This window comes from Periophthalmus magnuspinnatus, chromosome 13, assembly GCF_009829125.3.
Source record: "Periophthalmus magnuspinnatus isolate fPerMag1 chromosome 13, fPerMag1.2.pri, whole genome shotgun sequence".
NCBI lineage: Eukaryota > Metazoa > Chordata > Actinopteri > Gobiiformes > Gobiidae > Periophthalmus > Periophthalmus magnuspinnatus.
The window spans coordinates 5,729,197-5,750,077 of NC_047138.1; the positions used below are offsets into that span (position 1 = coordinate 5,729,197).

General features: G+C 40.8%; 1 protein-coding gene across 1 annotated transcript in view; it reads left to right on the forward strand.

The window, feature by feature from the left end:
* The window catches only part of nectin1b (nectin cell adhesion molecule 1b), an 86,358-nt gene extending 66,786 nt beyond the window's left edge, over nt 1-19,572 (forward strand). The window contains exons 5-6 of the mRNA XM_033976661.2: nt 2,401-2,552; nt 16,261-19,572. Of these exons, the coding sequence (XP_033832552.1) occupies nt 2,401-2,552; nt 16,261-16,748 (640 nt within the window). The 3' untranslated portion in view covers nt 16,749-19,572. The remainder of the gene's footprint in view (nt 1-2,400; nt 2,553-16,260) is intronic.
* The last annotated feature ends 1,309 nt before the right edge of the window (nt 19,573-20,881 follow it).

Below are 20,881 nucleotides of genomic sequence, written 5' to 3' on the forward strand. Positions count from 1 at the left end.
GCGCAAGGACATCCCGTGTGTTTCTGTCGATAGCGGTAGAGCGCAACAGTTTTTTTTGGCACTAGCGGCGATCTGTGCTCGCTTTTACGCTTAATATCTTGTACGAACTCATTTTAAACTTTGTGGATTTCTGCAAAATTATTGGTCCTGTGAACACGCTGCTCTTTATCCCGGAAATCCACCTTTCGATGTTTGCGACAAGATGGAAGATCGAATCGAAACGCAACATCGATGGTGGAAAAAAACGATGATTCTTTGTTTCCCGTAACACCACGCCTTAATTTCCATGTCCATGAATAGATCTTAGCGTTTCCTCATCAGAGCGTGCTGGTATTTTGTGTCTTTTTGTACAAATAGGGACATCATAGGCGCCATAGGACGGGTGCGAAAACGCTCTGCCAACCTTTCATTTCTATAGGATTCAATTGGGCTTTACGGAGCGCAGCATTTGATATAGGCCAGGGAACGGATTACTGAAGTGTGACTTACAGCGCCAAGGCTTGTTTTCAGCTCCACTGCAACAAACAATAAACACTGAAACTGCAGCTCTAACTCGTATCTTTGAACTATCACGGCACTATATGCTATTTTAGAACAAGAGAGCTATGAAAAAACAAATTATTCAGTGTTGCATTTTTAAAAATCCCCCCTACTTTGAGATCTATACTATACTTGTGTGAAATAAAACCCTAATTTAAACACTGCCATTAAAGTTTAGCTTTCTAATGCAGTGTCACAACAAGGCTGTGTTTAATCTTAATAGCTTTGTTATTATACAATTCAGCGTGCAATTTCCTCTCATCAACCAAATCGTTATTCTTTTGCATGAAGACAAAAGGAGTGGGTTTACACACTATCCATCGAAATATATTTGGTTAATGGCTTTTAGGGTCAAGCTCTTAACCCCAAAATAAAGTGTTGCCTGTAATTATGATATAAGTGTCACAAAAATGCCATCTTGAACAAATTGTCCCTTGAACATAAACAGAAAATTAAAACTATGACCTTTTTTCAAATCTATTTACATCATGTCTGTACAAATTAGTAATTTCTCGTATCTTTCCAACAAACTGTAGATCAGGAGTGTCCAAACTATGGCCCAGGGGCTAAATGCGGCCCTCAGACCAGTTTTTATTGGCCCTCACGCCTCTTGCTGAACCGGCCCAATTGATCATAAGCAGCAAATTAAACTATTTCTACCACTATAACCTCAAAACATCACTTTGCATTGTGATAAAGACCTAAAATGAGCTGTATATAAAGCACCATACTGCACTGATCACCGCTCTGTAGCTCTCTGCTTTGAATATATTTTGAGATGTGGCCCTCGATTACAAAAAAGTTTGGGCACCTTTTGCTGTAGACGCACCAAAATCAGCCATGGAATCTTCTTGGAGGGGTGAAAAAGCCAGAGGAAACAGCTAATTGACGTGAAATTTGACGCTCCCCTTGGCCCACAGGCACCATAAAAGCTGTCCAGATAATAGAATAGAGGTTTTGTGTGCGCTTGATCCATGACCTCTGAGTTTGCTGACCGGATCAAAGGGCAGGAGGCAGTTTGAATATACCAGGAGAGAGCCCAACCATGAAGACAAACACCTCGGGCTGAGAAACACGCTACTCTTCTCCTCGCAACATCCGCGCTTGATCAGCTGCCTTTTTTGACATCTCCCTTGAGTTCTGAGTTCAGTCATGTGCGTTGTGGGTAGGTAGCAGTAGTAGCAAACCCCCTTTAGCTAGCGCCGGATCTGTTTCATATTCTGAAAACGGAGCTCGAGCCTTGGTTATGTCCTTACCTGTTAGGACCTGCTGGGATTCCCTGTCCTCATAATTTTGTTTGGACTTGATGGATGATGGCTGAAATATAGCCCTGTCAGATATTTCTAGTATTTATCTTGTCGCTCCCCCACACACACACATATGCGCGGGTTTGTTTGGCTCCTGAGACTGTATATTTCTACTGGTTTGGATCGTGCTCTGTTCCTGTGAGAGTTTTTTTTTCCCTGACTGTCGGTTTTTATGGTGTGTAAAGCTATGCCTCCCCTCCTCAACAACCATGCATTGATTAACTCTTGTGGCCCCTTGACTATAGTAAAAAGTGAAGTAAGCCTATATTATTTTGTTTCCATCTTTAGGTTTCTGTGTCCGTGAATATTTTAACATTTAACAGTTGTTTTATATCCAAAAAATAGTAATATTGCACAAGTCATATTAGTTATCCTTATATGCAAATTTAATGTGCACTTTGTATCTTTTACGGTGGAGGATATGCTAGCTGCTCGTCGCCATGGAGACAAACGGAAGACAACAGTGCACCTTTAACATCAATAAATACGTTTTTGACTGTGGCTTTTGCACGGTTGTCTCATCAATTTCCTCTCCCCTTCTTCTTCTTTCCAGTTTAAACGGATCCATTCCCAGCAATGTGGAAATCAAAAACAACACGCTATTCTTCAGGGGGCCCGTGACCTATGACCTTGCAGGAACATACGTGTGCGACGCCACCAACGGCATCGGCACTCGCACGGGGATCGTGGACGTCAACATCACAGGTAAACCGCTGTGCTTATTCTGGCTCCTGTTCTCCAGCTGAATCTGACTAATATAACTGATATCAAGACAGTAGCCCTCTGCCATACGACTTTAAAACGTGATTAAAAGAATCCAATAAAATAAAAACTTTGTTAAGACAATATTTGTACACCTCTGTCCTTGATAATAATCTCAGTATTGAAAAGTGCGGTTGGTTTCTTGACTTAAGATTCTGTATTTGTGCTCTGTAAACCTGCCCACGCTATAGGGTAAAGCATCTAGAAGTGTAGGAGGAACACAGAGCATGTTTATGATCAGCTCCTCAAAATAACATGAATGAAAATGTAGCTTTGAGGCGAGGGCACTGTATTGATTATCATTTGCTTCCATCGCGCTCACATTTTGAGACAGCCTTTGTTTCTTTTGATTTGTCCTTCCTTTAACTTCTTGGGAAAACAAAATGCTGAACAAAACTGATCAAGTTCCCTCATCCTCCACAGAGCATTTGGCACACACACACTGTGGTCAATCTGGGTCTCTAGCCAAAAAAGCACAAATTTCCATGGCCCTGTACAGTCGATCTCACATATTTCATGGATTTTGTGGAGATCAGAGCACAGTGAGCAGCTGCGTGGAGTTGGGATACTGTCAGTTTTGCTTGGTCTTTCTTCCTGGTGTTTCTGGTTTCTGGGAAGCGGGGGTGTTCTAACTTGCATTGCTTTTGCATGTTGACTGATGTTGTGTCTCTGAGAACGCTCTGTTGTGTGAACCAAACAGCTGTGCTTTTACACTATCATGCATAGCATAAGCTTACTGCTTCTTGTTTTTCCTCCTTTTGCCATGTAACTCTATAGGACAAAGAGCCTTTGTGGGATATGATGTCATTATTAGCACTGTGAAAAGTAGTGGGTCCTCACTCGAGCACAGTTAAGTATGTGCTGATAGAAATATTAGACGACTCACAAAGCAAGGAAACCAGATTGTTGTGTGTTTAAGTTTTTTCTTTGTTGGACTGTTTGGGAAATGATGGTACCTTACCAAATGGTGTACTAAAGACTCAAAAGTAATTTCTTATATCTACTTAGCCATTACATTCTTAAATTAACGAACCGTAGTGCTGTTGCTATAGACCATAAGATGCTAACCATGTAAAGGCGAGCAATAAATATGGCTATGGATCATATAATGACTGTTACAGTATATTCTGCAATGTGCTGATCTACAGAATATGTGGAATTGGATACAAATGCAGGAAAGACTCTGTGGCTTTGGTATCACTTTGTTTGACACAAACACAATATGTTTGTGGTGGAGGTGAACCTGATGGTGGACAGGAGATTTCCGGTTCATTCTTTGAGGCCATACGTTCCTCTGACCCTGGCTGTGCATAATGTCCTGCGTTGGAGCTGGTGATTGCTGATGCTTCATTAACTTCAAAGAGGCTCTTTGTGCGTCCCCAGCCTGAATCAGGCCGGCTGCACAAGTGTCAGGTGAGAGAGCCCACTGCTGGCAGAGGTTCAAGGCTGCAGCAGTGGCCTCCCTGCTCCTGATAAGTGTTCTCCGCAGAGGGGCAGGAAGCAGCAGCTGCAGCACTACATTTGTTCAACAGCTCACAGAGCTAAGAGCGCTCATTTGTGCTCAGAACAGTGCTGCTCAGGCCAAAGCACTACCCAGGTGACTCAAACCAGTTAAACATGTGTTCAGTTTGTAAAATGTAGTGCAATGGCCCCAGAACCTGTTCATAATGTGATAATGAAGCAAACCAGTGGTGGTCGTGGTGACCATGTTATCTGACTTTGCAGAGACTCAACCATGTGAAGCACTTCTACATTTGACTTAGCATCCACGCAAAGTTGAACTACAGTATCAACCTTACACTCCTTATAGAGCGACAGAGAGAAATGCCAGTGTACTTTAATGGACACATTTTGTAGAAGCTGCATAAGTGTCAACTCAGCAGACAGAGGGGCCATGGAGCACCTTGTTTCAATTAGTTTGTGGATGTGCTCTCCACTGAGACGGCACAGAATGTGGGCAGCTCACATGGGCTCTGGCTCCTCTGAGGACATGTGTTCACAGCTACACTGTCACAATCTAATGAACCTCTCCTGTTTTAATCAATGCTCTCACAACCAGAGGAGTGGTTAAATCTATAGCGACAGACATGAACCACATATAATAGGTTCTTTTCATTCACATCCACTTCAGAAACCTCGTGAGAGTACACTGACAAGTTGTCAGGTCTTATTAATCAGCTAATTACAAAGACGCAGTAAAAACTTTTTCATTTTACACTTCAGCTTGTGGTTATTTGAAAGGAAGCGATTGAAGTTTGTGGAAATATTGAAACACAGAAAACCACGGGAAGAGTCCTAAATGATGTGGTCAGCCCCCAAAATTCTCCCTCACTGTAGAGAACTGAAGAGGCCTTTCATTTTGATAATCAGTATTTTCCCATCACTCTTGTAAGGAAATCAATGTCACTACCTCACGCTTCTTCCCACAGCATTCAGAAAAACTTGGTGAATGACCTTTTGTGTGGAGATAACCAACAATTATAGCATTATCACCACTGACTAAAAGTAAAGGGGAGGACTCTGTTGCAGAAATTCCCCTTGTTTACCCTTTTGAATAGTGCAATAAACACACATTGAAGTTTTTAACCTTGACTCACACAACAGCACACAACACCACTGTAATCTTTGGTAGACTAACTGTGTGCATAATTCCAGGCTTGATAATATAAATCCTATTAGGTTTTGGCAAGGTTAGGATTATGAAAGTTGTTGTTTTGATCCTGGGCACTAGCTTTAACACTTGAGGAGAGCTCGATGAAGTGATTACAGCGATAAAAGTGTTTGGGAAGCGGGGACGACCTGTGTTGACATTTCTCCGTGCTCGCCAGATCCAGCCGTGGATGTCAGAAAATGCCAGATAAATTAATAAAACAGTGTAGTCGGATAGAAATGAAACCTGCGAGATTAGCCGCGTAGCTCGTTGATTACATAAATATACACCCATTCATCATAACACGTCATAACAATTTAATCATCGTTTATATTCATTATGATTACTAATTGATTTGTGTTGCGGCATATCACTGAAGCAACGTTCTAGTTTGAGAATTTTCTGGCAATTTTAGTCTTATTCTGATAATAATAAGTCTCGTAATGTGTTCTTAAATTAAATAACAAACCTTGAGTGCAGTCTGCTTCAAAACAACAATTAAATTCAGAAACAGAAACAGAAGTCATACCGAGATGGATGAAACGTCCCGCGGAGAAGGCAAAGCTGGAACTATCACAACACTTAGTATCATCGTCGCTCTGTCCCTGGCTCACCTGTGTTGTTTTACAGCTCCACACCAAGTAATGAGCGCATTTGATGGGGCTTGAGATTTAGTGGCAGAAGCCCTAGTGGACACACCTGCTTCTGTCAGCAGTTTCCAGTGGTGCCAGTGGAGGATAGACTGCAGCTGAAAGAGGCCTACACCTGTTCACATCTTTTCTCTGCTTGTGTTAACGATTGTATTTATAGTACCAAGACAAATCCAGAGTTATTATTTCATTAAGTATTTTTTTCCTGTCACGCGTCGCAGGTGACAAGAGCTTATGCCAGTACCTTTGTGCCTTAGGCGAGGTACACTAACAGTTGTGGCTAGCTATTTGTAGCGATGACATGTTTATAATAATACGCTACATACGCCAAAAGATTGTATCGGACTAACAAATTCAGTCACAAAAACAAATTAAACTAAATAATCAAATCAACCGTGTTAATCTTCAGATTGTGGGAACCGATTTCCCCATTTGCCGTGACGTTTCCAGTTTAACATGAACTATAATGCGTTCATGTTTTTTGTTTTGTTTTTTAACGACGTATGGCCACAGGCATTTACATTTGAATAAAAGCGTTACCAAAGAACACATTGAAAAGAAGTTTAAAATATGTGTGAGAAAATGTCAAAAAGCCGCTCTCTGCCGACACAAGAAAACCCACAATACACCATCATCATTTTGAAAAACACGGTGATTGCCAGTCGGACCCAGACACATCGTCACTCAGAGCATAAGAGAGAGATTCACAGACCTTTAGTAATGGCCTCGCTGAATAAAACAACCATCAGCCTGTGTTACTGACATCTGTATACGACATTTGTATCTTTTTCTTTCCTGACAGAGACGAGTAACCTGATGATGTCAGCGTTGCGAAGGCTCCTCTGGCAATGTGAAATTTGTTTGTCTGCGCTTGTCATTGCCATGTCGCTCTCAATCCCACCGCTATAACGCATACATTATTCATAGACGCAAAGGCCACACGTGTACATCATGGCGTGTATCGTTACATTTGTACACATGTTGTTAGCCGGGTCGCACGGTGCAGCCAGCGTCTTCACCGTTTTCTCTCTAAACTTTATGATCCCTGTTACAATGATCGGTAGAAAATTCGAGGGACTAAGCGGCGCTAAGATCCTGCCAAGATCACAGCTCATTATCCAAATGAGAAGTTAGCATGAAGCGCTCCCCCTCGCCTGCACGCCACGGGGCGGACCCATAAAGCCACTGCTGTCTGCTCTGTGCCAAGGGGGCAGACATGGTTGCATGCGGATCACTTTGCATAAAATGGTGGATGGGGGGTTTCGGTTATTTATTTATTTATTTTTCAGAAGAAGAAAGATGCATTGGGTAGAGGAATAACTTGGAATACTTCTCCCCACGAGCAACACGGCCTGCTCTTTTGATATAGAATTCATTTTACGTAAATTATCCATGGTTAACTTGATTTATTATGTATGTATTTGTTTATTTTTATTCCGATTGAACCCTAAAAAAACACAAATCTGAAAAAAAGAACATTAGGCTGACCCCTCCAAAAGCAGTATCTTCTAGCCACTACCAACGGACGCAGAGATAGTAACATGCAGATGGCCTTGTATAAAATGGTGGAAAGAAAGCTGCTGAAATGTTTTTGGGGAGCAGGAGAAAAGAAGGATGCGCTGGCTGCAGGAGTGAAATGGAAATGTCACCGGGGGAGTGCATGTGAGAGCAGCTCATACAGTGATTTATCTTAACATTTGTTTCTGCATGGCTTGCTGTTCTGGCCTCTCCCGAGAATATGCAAGTAGACGAGAAGGAGGAGGAGAAAGAGGGAGGGCGGGACGGGCGCAGACAGATGGAGCCGGGGGATTGGTCGGCGGTCGGAGGAGAACCCCCGGTTTACGCCCCGCCCCCTTCGTTGTCGTTGGATCGGTCACGTCGTTGCTGATGAAGTAGGTCAGATTCTGTCCCAAGGTCTGACCACTGGCTCCGTAGCTGCTGCTGCGACTGCTTACGGTGCTGTTGTTGCTGGCTCTGCACCGGTCGGGCTGATTCATTCATTACCCATGGAGCTTCAAAATAATAACAACCTCATGACAAAAACGAAGAGGCTGGGGGTGGTTGGGGTCACGCGGTAAACAAACATGTCCCATCGGGGCTTAATGCACAGTAACACAAGAGATTTGCTATAGCTGCAAATCTGCTGACCCATTAACTTACACTTACTTACATCGTGACGGTATGTGGTTACTGGGCACTATAGGGATTTTTGAAGACGTATTACTAATTAACTGCAGTAGGAAGTTTGTACAAGTAAAGCGAACCACATTATGTCATTAGTTAGCCATTATGCGTTTGTTTTTCTTTAAAATCGATAGAAAAAAATGCACGTTTCTAACTAATCCTGTCTACAAAATAATATAACTTGGCTGTTTTTGTTCTTTTTTTTACTTTTCCCACATATAAATGATAAAAAATATAATGAATAATCAAAATTGAAAGTCAAATTCAACCGATATTTGTGATAATTATGTAAATACACCCATAGGACCGCTGACACATTCAGTACCATTTCAGACTTGACTGATAATATTTCTGTCACCTCTGTCCTGTCTTGAACTCCTCCATTTGACCCATAACTGATGTTGTGCCACATGTCCATATGCCAAAACAACTTTGTTGATAGCCCATCGCTGTATATGGGTCACTACATTACCCCAGCAGTGATGTCAGCGGTGACTTTCTGCCAGTGTAATTCCCACCAGCTTTTCTTATCCATTTATAGTGAAGGGAATATGATTTACCATCCGACTGCGGAATAGCTTAAAATACCGAGCCAAAAGTAATAGAAACTGGGACAAATTATATCATATCCTGGAAGTGGCGCAAATGCAATGATCAGGCAATAAAATACGACCTTTGCTGAAGAAGCTACTAAAATGTTCTATGTTTGAAGTGAGAACTGTTGGCAAGTGTGAGAATTTGAATAAACACTGCGCGGACGAATAACCTGATCGGATCTCCTTAAAATGTATGGATCACTTTAAAAATAACCTGAAACTCCTCCGTGTTTTATAAGTCCACTTTCGCACGACGCATACAGTAAAATGTCCAAACGATGTCCAAATTGTACATCTCGTTTTGAAATCACACGACACCAGTTTAATGTAATAGCGCTATCAACATTGGATCTTAAATTTGTAGTACTTTGTTGTATGAGACTTCGCCAACTGCAAGTCTCCCTAGAGATGTTATTGCAATGGTTGGAATGTTCCCCAGTATGGTCATAATCTGTTTATCTTGCTTTTATTCGATTAAAGATTCAAAAACAAACTAAAAAAGCACACGCATTCTTACTGTGAGGAGATCTGATATCTAACGTGACCTTCTGGCGTTACATACATCTATTTTGGGTGTAGACAAGTTCGGTGACGTACTGTGGAACATCTACAATCCAGCGTTTGTTGTAAAAGCACGTAAACATCTCAAATAGTAGTGATCAAGTATTGCCTGATCTTGCTTTATAAATTACTACTAGCGTAAAAAAGACGAAGTTTAAATCTGTCAACCGGACAAATCGTTGATCTGAATGAACTGAAACGTCTTCACTCTTCCAACGATTTGTCCAGCTGACACATTTAAACTTCGTCTTTCGCTGTGGATCTGACCTGGACGACTGAAGGTTCACGCAGACATTACTACTAGCGCTAAACGGCTTAAATCTCGCCATTAGCGTTTGATTCTTGAATGGAAGGAAGTCATATCAAAAATGTCTCCTCCGTTCTCCGACCTGCCTGACTTCGCTTACGTTGGCTTCAGACAGGGTGCTAAATGAAGATCTTTGGTTATCGCTGAATGAGCCCGTCTCTCCCGATTGTCCCGGTGCTCTCTCACTCATTACTCTGCTCTTTATTTGGTCGTGTCACTCTCCTCCTCTCCTAAAAGTGCCCTCTCCATCTCGCCTTTATTCCCGCTGCCACCCGTGCGTGTTCCAGACCCAGCCTTTTCATTTCCTTTCATATTGTCTTGTCAGCTTCTCATTTAGTCAAATTAACACCACTCCCTGCTCTCCGCTCTTTTTCAAATCCCCTCCTGTGTTCCTAACCTGTCATAACATCTTGTCCGAGCTCTTGCGCTAAGACTCTGGAATGCGAGTACCTGTTTTTCTTTCATGTATGGACAAGACTGGAGCACACCCACAACTCTTACCTGCAGGATGTGCTTGTGAAACAGTTGCCAGTGTGCACGTAGGGCCCTCACCGGCTTCAAACACTCTTTTTTGATCCCTTTTTCCTGCTGGCTGTCTCCCTCTGTAGTAGAAAGACAAACCGCTCCTCAGATTCGAGCTGTATGTTGTTTTCCAAAGCCGCAATCTGGCACTGACAAGACGCCATTTATGCAACAAGATGTCAGGGTTTTCTGAGTGATGTTGTTTATTATTTGTTTCTCCTCACGTCTAGTTTTTTTGAACGAATGACTCAGTGGTGCCGGCTCGAGAAAGGAAGCAGATTTCAAATGGAAGAGGTCTGAGGAAGCAGAAATGGCAGCGATTCAATATGTCACTCAAGAGATAGAGATAATTACTGTTATAATTCATATTTAGTTACACTTATAATGATCAGGTTTGGCTGATCTCAACTCAAGGAATTCTCGGGTCAGCTTAAGACTTGCCCTGTGCATTAATTAGTTAAATAAAAGAAGGCGTAGCGCTAGCACAAGATCTCAAAACTTTCTAAAAAATCTCTTTGAACATGCCATGAATTTGCACAGACAAGACAAGAAAAGCAAATTGCGTATATTTGTGTGAAAAAAAGCCCAGAATTCCAGCTAACTAACTCACGCTACGCCCTTTCCTTCTTCCTGTTGTCCATGTCCAAATCCCTTATAATCCCAATCAAATTTTAAAATGATTTATCAACTAAGCAATTGAAAGTTAGTTGGACATTAAAATTATAGATTGCTGTATTTTCTGGGCTATTTTGGCTGGTGTGACTTATGCGCAGATGTGATTTATATGTGAAATATGTGTTTTTTCTTCATTATTATGCCTTTTTTTTGACTGGTGCGGCAGATATTCCAGTGCGACTTATACTCAGATGCCATTTATATGTGAAATGTATGTTTTTTCTTCATTCTTATGCATTTTTTGGCTGGAGCGACTTATACTCCAGTGCAACTTATACTCGGGAAAATACGGTACTTGTCGTGTAATACAAATATTTAAACCTTTTATTTGTTAACTAACTAGTCCAGGTACAGCTGACGGTGAGCATTCAGGTAAACAACCGGTTTCACCACCAAAATTTCAAAAAGCCAAATTGTTTTCTCAAGCCCAGAATTAAAAGTTAAATGCATTATCTTAAGTTGTTTGTGATTGATTTGCGTTTCATATCTTCTATTTTAATAAACGACTTGCAAAAGGAAGCAGATTTTAAACCGCTTTGCCTGTGATAAATCATACGCACCAGATCAAATCAGGCGTTCCGTGTTCAAAATGGTATGATTAATGCAACCCCTGATGGAAGCATTTAAAGGGCCCCCAGTATTTCATGTTTTTCATTACCTGTATAAATCTGTCATGCCCTTTGGATTGAATTATAGCCAAGTCAAGGTACATTTTGGTGACTATTAATCTCAATGGTTATAGTGAGATTGGAGGACTCAAGGTTAGCTCCATATCTGCATATTCCCTGTTAATAGACACAGGCTTTGTAGCTGGAACACTGGGAGGAGGTTGTTGTGAGTTGCTTTGAGGTCTTCTTTATCTGTGCCTTGGCAGGTGTTGCTGGGAGCAGTAGTGAGCTGCGGGTTCAACGCCTCCTCTCTCCTACACACTGGCAATAATTCAATGCAGTTTTATTAATATTCCATAACATGATTAAAGCAAACCGTATCTTGTGTATGCGAATTTACATATACTGCGTACATATGGCTGTATAACCTGGGTTTCAGTCAACGTGTGTGGTGGTATGTTTTGAAGTAATTAATCAAAAGCGAGGGAAGATTCAAAATTAAATCTGTGAATTAATGTTTTTGCATGTTTTTAAATGCTAAAATTTCAGGGTCGTTTGAAAAGAAAAGGCTCGATACTCAAAAGCTTGTAGATAATAATAACAAATAACTTTTTTTAAGGCAATAGAATGTAATTTAGAATGTAGAATGTAATAAAAAAAAGTTCACATATAAGGACATTCATTCTACGTTTTAATCATTTTGATAGGACAAAATAAAATCACATTTGAATAATAATTTGCAGAAACTATTAAGTGCCTGAACACAGCATTTTGTTCTTCCTGAGTTTAAAACAAAATGAGAAACAACAATTGTGTCTCTTGGACCAATGTGGCTCATTTGAAGAGCTGCTGACACATATGCCTTTAACAAAGTCCATCTTGAATCTAAAGTATAATGTGTTATACTTTTCTGTCATCACTAAGTGGCAGTATATTTACCTCATATGTGGACAGCAGAAAAAAAATGTATTGTGGCCTAGACAACCCAAAATGTGTTCCCAGGAGGCTAGCGTCAATACTAGTTTTCAGTATTGATATTTTAGAACAACCCTAGTTTCAGATCTATTTAGATGTTTGCAAGTGCAGTGTAAGGTTCTGATTCATTTGTTTTCTTTATAATAAAAGTTACAGTGTATTTAGCTAATGTACCGATCAGAAAAACCAAGAAAACATTGCTCAGATGACTACGTTTAAACCCGTTTCCACCGTGTTTCTCTCCTGTCTTTCTTATCAAAATACCTTGATGGAAACCAGTCTATTTCCCCATGTTTTGTTGTCTTCTTTTTTCAAAAATTGGACTGCAACCCTGCTTTAGAAAACAACCATTTTCCACATCTCCTAGCATTTTGTTCCGTTGCCATCACGAGGCCGGTGCCGAGTGTAAGGCGGTGTTGTGACCTTGCAGACGGATAAGCTCAAATAGTAGAGGATAACACGGTGAGAACAGGCTGCCAACACATCTTTTTGTTCCCAAATAAAACGCTTGTTGCCCTGTAGCGCTAATGAGAAATTATCATGTTTTGGACCAGTAGTTTTAAGCTTTCCCCCATTCTAACTTTGAAAGAGACTCATTGCTTCCGTCCATTGGCACTTACTAATTAAACACCTAATTAAACGTCACCCTTTAAAACCCCAGAAAGCTTCATTTCTGTCGCGCGGCTGTTTAGCGCTTAAGCCGCTACAGCGAAAAACCCACAAAAATACCTGTGTGTTTATGACAGCTTTCATGTCTGCAGTTTAGACCGTTGCGGGTTTCTTATTCATTAGAGAGCGCATTCTTTAAATACGGGTTTACGAAGGGCAGCGCCACCTGATCCTTTTATTGAAGTGGGGGTGATGGCGATCGGCTTTGAAGGTAAACTCTGTCACCTTTTACAACCCCACATCAGCGGTTTTAGCAGCTTAAGCTAATGTTTTTACTAGAGAGGTCAAGACCACCTAAACGCAGAGCAGCCACCTCAGTTTCGAAATCCTCCTTAGCACGTTTTTGCTTTTAACACTTTCCACTCTGTATTAGTTTCAAAGTATCCATTTGCAATTTTTTCTTTTTTATTTTAGCATTGCACGTATTGTTGATGTAAAAAACAAGACTTGCTAACTCATTTAATACGTATCGATCCTGCAAAAACAGCAAACGAAAAATAGGACGAATGACTTTTCTTGAGTAAATGAGTTAATGTTGAAAATTGCGTTATTTTATCTAAAAAAAATGTTATTATGACGTTGAAATGAGTCAAAATCAAGCATCAGGCCCTTTCCTTAGTCTTAAAATCCATTTTGACTTTTGATTTTATCCGTTTTGGAATTCCAACCCCATTCATTTTTAATTGATCAGCCGATATTGCATTTTGTTATATTGTTTTTGATAAATGGTTTGTTACGATAGACCTCTCTCATCCCATACTTTTTGCCTTACCGCTTCTGCGTGATGACTTTTAAAGATGAAATAGCACTTCGCTGGCAGCAAGTCTTGGTTATTAGCAAGACAGTATAAAATTAATTTGGATCTTTCCCGTTGATAAGCTGTAATAAAGAAGATTCAATAGAGGGCCATAAAAGACATAATGCATTTTGGTTCTTTTTGGGGCATTTTGTCTTTATTAGATAGAGACAGAATGGGAAAAATGGAGCGGGAATGAGACAATGACATTTCCCACTAAGACAATTCAACCTGTTCTAGTGTTAATAGACTGTACCAAACGCAGTATCCACAATTTTACTGAAAATGCATAGCCAGAATGAACATATATTGCCTTTGTATTGGTAGTAAGAACCATAAGGGCTGCTACGTTTCTCTTCCCGATGGGCGGGGTTGTGTGACCTGGCTCTGCTCTCCTATCCATGTGTGTAATAAAGGCCTGTGTCTGAATAATCCCATTAGGAGGCCCGATTAAAACCTGAGCTGAAATTTGAGTGCATGCCCAGAGAGATGAGGGGGCGCAGGGGGGAGTAGAGAGGAGCAGAGAGAGGAGCAGAGGGCTGGGAGGAGACTCTCATTTGGCCTGATGATGTGACATTATCATTACACGGGAAAGATGTGACTTCTTCTGCTACTCCATCGCCTTACATCTGCGCCAGATCTGTGTTCGGAGACTTATCTATGCCCCTAAATGCCCGCTCTAATTGAGTGTAATGCATTGGATGTATCACCTTATCGCCCTCCAAAACACCTCTGCCTATGTGAGAAATTAGCTCTTTTGTTGCTTTGTGTGACGAGACTGGCAACGGTATCAGTTTCTATTTTTGCATTTCACGTATCGCACCTGCTAGAAAAGCCTAAATGCATTTTATATGGACAAATTAGCATAGCCAGGGAATATCGCAAATAAATCACGGAGATAAATATCAGTAGTCTCGAGCTTTTAGAGAAAGGGCATAAAGAAATCGCTAACATGCCGAGCAGCTTTGCAAATGGCTTAATAAGACGTTTTGAGTGTATTTATCTGTTTAAGCCATTCAAAACATCGTATATAACGTTTTAAATGGTAAATCGCTATGGCAACGGTCCTACATTTTCATCATTTTGAAACCCGTGGTAGTTATTTTGAGAATAATGCAAGTTTTTTTTTTGCAATATTGAGTTAGTCATCCACATACTAGGTACAGAGAAGCTACTTTTCTTGCCACAGCTGCCCTGGGGTAGACTGATGGAGGCCAGGCTGCCAAACTGTGCCATTAGCGCCTCCTTCCATCCCTCAGACCACCGTCGATTACTCAAAAACTGCTTTAATAAGTTAACTTTTAGTGGGAGAGACTGATCTGGCTGCAACCGTTTATTTGTGCCACCGAAACAATCTTTGCTTCGTATTTTTAGCTCACGCTGTCATAAGAATTGTTTGGGGGAGAAAAAAAAAAAACTCGTTGAAGACTCTATTGTCTTTGTTCCCTAAAGTGGCAGCATGTGTGTCTCTGCAGCATCACCACCCTCTCCATTCCACTCAGAGGATGTTTTCTCTGCATGTGTTACCTCTGTCTTTTTGTTATAAACTCAGAGCTTGCCATGCTAGTTAGATGTACCTGTACTGTGCCAGTTTGAACAAGCAGTACCTGAGTGCCTCCAGGCTTTGATTGTGTCTCAAACAAGAGTCCCTTCTGTCTGACTGTGCTCACTGGAGCCTCCAACACTTCTTTATCTTAAGTGTGGAGAGACATGGATTTTTTTGTTTTGTTTTTTATTGTTGTGCTTTTTTCTTTAGCTGTAACCAACCAGGGGTGTAGACGAGATCATTTGTTTTTCCTCCAATTTGTAGTATTTGCCGTGTTGAAGATGGCAGGTTCTGGTTTATTTAAAAAACAATAGAGCGTGCAATGTTTTCTACAGATGCAATGTTTTATAGTTAGTTTTGGCTGGCTTTTTGCTCGGTTACAGATATGTTGGTATGACACTGTTTCTAAGCGTTCTAGATGGCCTTTTTTCTGTCTTTCTTTTCTGTTTTGACTGCTTTGCTGCAAACATTGTGCTAACATTTCATATGCTGAAAATGCCCACGCTTGTATGTCATGTTGCAAGTATATTCCGTACAACGCAATGTATTATTTACTGTGTATCTTCTATGCCATACGTTTGTTTTCTTTTATGTACTGAACAAATTCTGAATTGAAAACTTGATCTCATGCATGCTTGACTCTACACTCTTCTGCCTGTAAAATACTTTCTTCGTGTGATATTGCATGCAGTGAACCCTCCCACACACTAGTGGGGGGTTCTCACGGGTTGTGGGTGGGCTGTCGCTGGGCTGTCGCTGGGCCTGGGTCCGTCCTTTTCCCTTCTTCTTTCCTTCCTTGTGTCCCTTACTTCATATTTCCCTAAAAATGTCTGCACCTGTCTGCACAATGCACTTCCTCCTCCCAACCAGAGCACTGACACACTCCCTCCCGTCTTGTCTTTTCCTACCCAGAATACCCTAACAACTTGCCAGTCGAGGACCCAGACCCCAGTTCCGACCTGCACAACCCCGGGGCGGCCATCGGGGGCGCTGTGGGGGGAGTTGTCCTGCTGGGCCTAGCTGCTATTCTGCTCTTCGTGTTCCTGCGCCGGCGCCAGAGGACCTTCAAAGGCGACTACAGCACCAAAAAGCACGTCTTCGGTAACGGTTACGCAAAGGCAGGTGGGTTACCGGCACATCCTCCCATGCCAAAGAACCTGCAGTACCCGGACGATTCAGATGACGAGAAAAAGTCGGCGCAGATCGGCGTCACCGGTAGCGACTTCGATGCAGACGGTGAGGATTTGAAGAGGCCCTATTTCACGGTGGACGAGGGCGAATCGCGGGATTACGACGAGCGGACTCTTGCTTTCCAGTATGATCCTGAACCCGAGCTAGCCGACGATATGATCTCCCAAACCGACGGCTCGGTTATCTCTAAGAAAGAGTGGTACGTGTAAGGGCATGCCGCATTCAAAAACCAAACAGTCACCCTCCCCGTCACCCGCCGCACCCACCCACCCACATCCCACCGTGCACCCATCACCTGACCCCCACCCAACTGTCACGACACCCCCAAAACTCCCACGCACCATTGGACTCCAGTAGAAATTTGTCTCTTAGATGCTATAATCACATCATTGGTATCAGATCCATCAGGGGGAATGGTTCACTGTGAGAGCAATAGGAGCCGGACTTTACAGAGAGGATTTATGAGTTGGTCAAAACTGGTGTTATTTTTGTGCATTTTTTCATGTTTTAAATGTATTAAATGTATCAAAAGAAAGAGACTGCAGGTTGAACATTTTTGCTGAGCACATTGTGAAAGTCCTACACTGGATATAAAGTACAGTACAGTTGTTTGATTTTGTATTTCCATTGTTTATTGCTTTATATTGTTATTTTTTAAGTCTTTTTGTATGATTTTTAACTTGGGAACAGAGAGTTAGATGTCCGAAACTAAAGTGGGTTTTTAGTGTTTGTAATATTGTGGTCAAATGTTTCAGAAAAGAGAAAAAAACATGTTTTAAAAGCACCTGTATGACTTTCCCCTGATTCATGGTGTTACAGACTTTTACAGTTACAAGCACTGCTATTTTCCCCATTGTATTTCATGAAACCATTGTTAATGTGTAACGTTAAGGGTCAATCTACTGATGTAGGCAGTACTTGGATCCCAATTGCCTTTATTTCAGCCCCAGTTTAAACGGCTGATGAAATGAACTGTATACTTTGCAGTGCACCGGGACTCAACTGATAAAGGTAAAACATTTTCCTGTGGATTACCATTATGTTCAAATGTCTTAACACTTTTTACATTTTGTTGAGTGCCCTTCTATGAAAACTCCTCAGTACTGTCTTAAGTAACCTGCAGGTTTTCATGAGGAGACGCCATGGACTCAAATGACGAGAAAGATGCTACTATCGTTTTAATATGTAAAGGGAAAATCAATGTTGGTGACTTTGCTGGATTTTAATGTCACCTGCTGCTTTTGTTTTGTTTTTATTATTATTTGTAATTAATTTTAGATTTATTGGTGGATTGTTGTCTTTCAAATATGAATCCGTCTGCAGTAACATCCAAAGGCATTACTCATCTGGCTATTTCAGTCACTCAAAACCAGTGGAGGCTTAAGGCGAGCTGATAATGTCTTGTTTCCTTCCCATTACACAATCCGAAAATCCATTTAAAACAAACACAAGAGGCTCAGTGCAAGAAGTAAAACAATGCAAAAGCCTGTAGATGTGCTTAAGCACCTATCTGGCTCTGAAAAATATAAATACTGTATTAAGCCTTATTTTATGCATGATTTTCTGTGGGAGTGGAAGTGCATATGTTGCTATTTTTTCTGTTTGGATTCAGTGCATTCAAAAGCGGCAACAATGTCCCTGTTGTCAGTATTAACAGACTGTGGGTGCACAATCCCCAGTAACAATATGCCACTTTTAATACAGACCTCCATATACAGTAAATAAATGCATTCATACAAATAGAAATATATAGCAGAGGCTGGACACATCCTGCTCAGAGTTTTTTAGAACATGCTTGTCTACTCTGTGTAAATAGGTGAGCATGTTAATAATCATGAGCCTCAAACCCAAATGGGGAAACTCGCAGCACTATCATGGTACAATCTGTTCATTCTAGTGTACAGTTACTTTTCTGTTGTACAGAAAGGAAAATGAAAGTTGTATCCAAGCATTTCACGAAAAGGGAATGTTTTTTTCAGCCTACTAGCTTTTATTTCCTTTAATATATATTTTTTTTAATTCCAAAAATCACTGTAGCATTCAATAACGGCACCAATTATGTAGTAACTTCATTTGTATGGGTACTACAATTTCTACTGTGGCTAAAATAACCATTTAATTTCAGGTTAAGATCAGTGTTTTTGTTTCATGTGCAAGCTTTCGTTTTAATCTACAGTTATGTTTATTTTAAAAACACTATATGGCTGCAGCCCCGTTTGCATTGTATCATTTTTATTTGGTTTATTCTCGCATTCAGTGCCTATAACACCAAAAGACTTTAGCAAATGTGATTGGCTGCTGCGTTCATTCACAGAAAAGGGCCAAACTGTGACATAGAGTAAGTATGTCTTTTCTCTCTAAATGCAGTAACGCTGGATAGTCTTACTACAACTTGTGTCTTAGCCGACCATGTCTGACATATTGAAGCACAAACTGTCTAAATCCTATAAAAAGAGATTTCAATTGGGCCAATTTTGAAAGCACAAGTAGGTTTTATTTAGTCACTGCCACATTTTCAGACAAAATGGAGAGTTATTTTTTAATCTGATCTGAGTTGTGTCTTTTTTCATCGTCTTTCTGTTCAATCATGAGTTCCACTGTAACTTCATTCCATCTTCTCCTTTTTGTATTTGTTGGACATTCCACTGTAAATATTGTACATATGGTTGAAAACATAGTTGGGATTTATTTAGAGATGTAGAGCCCAGTTCATGTAAAATATACCTATTTTGACTGCAAAAATAGAGACTCAACAATGGCTATAAACGAAAGATGATTCATAGCTTCTTTCCAAAGTCGTACCCCAAAAATACCGTTTCAAAATGCCACTAGCGACTTCACTGTCATGCAGAGGGTTTTGCATACAGTTCGTCCATGTAACGTCAACAGAAAAAGAAAAAGAGAGACTTGTGTATGCAGCCATGTGAATGTATATTTCTGAGGGTGTTACAAAAAATCTCTTGTTCAATTGTGATGATACAGTGAAGTAACTTGTATTTGTTTTCAACATTAAATGAGTTCAATAGTCAAAAAGTGTTGTCACGTCTTTGGGTGTTTACACTGTACGAGTTTGATTCATAAAAGCCAAATTGCTGTTTCAGAACTGTCATTTTATGTATTATAATAAATACAATGTTTTAGTATTACCAGTGTTATAAAAAGTAATGTATTGTCCTCAAATTCACATAAAAGTACAATTGTTTCTGAAAATTTCAAGCATGTCACATTAACCACTCCACTGTTTTCGCAGAATCCCGACTGTTATAAATTGTCGCTGTATTTCTTCTTTCTGTGAGCAGCACAATATTCCCTAGTATTGATTTGGGCAATGGCTGTTTTGTTTTCAAATCCTTAACACATTGGTTCAGCGTCTTGCGGATTTTTTTTTTTTTTCAGGGAACAAAAGAAGTAATCTGGGAGTGTTTTGTTGCTCACATAATTCATCGCCTCTTGGTCAAACGTTCAGAGCGCGGCGAGTGTTTAAGATCCAGTCTGCAGACGAAGCCACAGTCCACCAGACGAGTCCGGGTTTCATTCAGCAATTATCATTTTTCATTGTAAAAGGGGGCGATTCAAAGGGTTTTGTTTACAGAATAGTTGGGTTAAATGAGCAAATTCTAACCTACGGAGCGAGTCTAGACGCTGTATTCTTGTGGTGTTATTTCTTAATCACCCGTATTACATCAAAGTGGAAAAAGTTCATGGAAATATTCTGTAAAGTCGAAGTTACACTGATTAAAACCATACAAGTTACAATGATGCGCCAGGACCCCCTTACTACGATGTTATAGGACGTTTTTCATAGAGGTTTTTGATTTGAAATGATAAAATTCTGCAGATAATTTAGTTAAATATAAAAAATATACTGTCTAGGGAGGTGTTCCGGGCATGTCCCATCGGGAGGAGGCACCGGGGAAGACCTAAGACACGCTGGAGGGGCTGTGTCTCTCGGCTGGCCTGGGGACGCCTTGGGGTCCCACCGGAGGAGCTGGAGGACATGTCTGGGGTGGGGGAAGTCTAGGAGTCCCTGCTTAGACTGCTGCCCTCGTGACCCGGCCCCGGATAAGCGGAAGAAAATGGATAGATATATTTTCAACTCCACTGATTCGTTAAAAAATAACACAAATATTTCAAAACTGTATGAACCAGAGAACCCCCATTATCTTTAATTTGTGCCTTAATAATTTTATGAGTTAATAACATGACTTTACAAAAACTACTTCATAAACCAGGGGTGGGCAAACTACGGCCCAGGGGCCACATATGGCTCATTGGGCTTATTAATCTGGCCCGCCAAACGTGATCAAATTATGGCGCAGTTTCAGCAAAATCAACCTTTTAC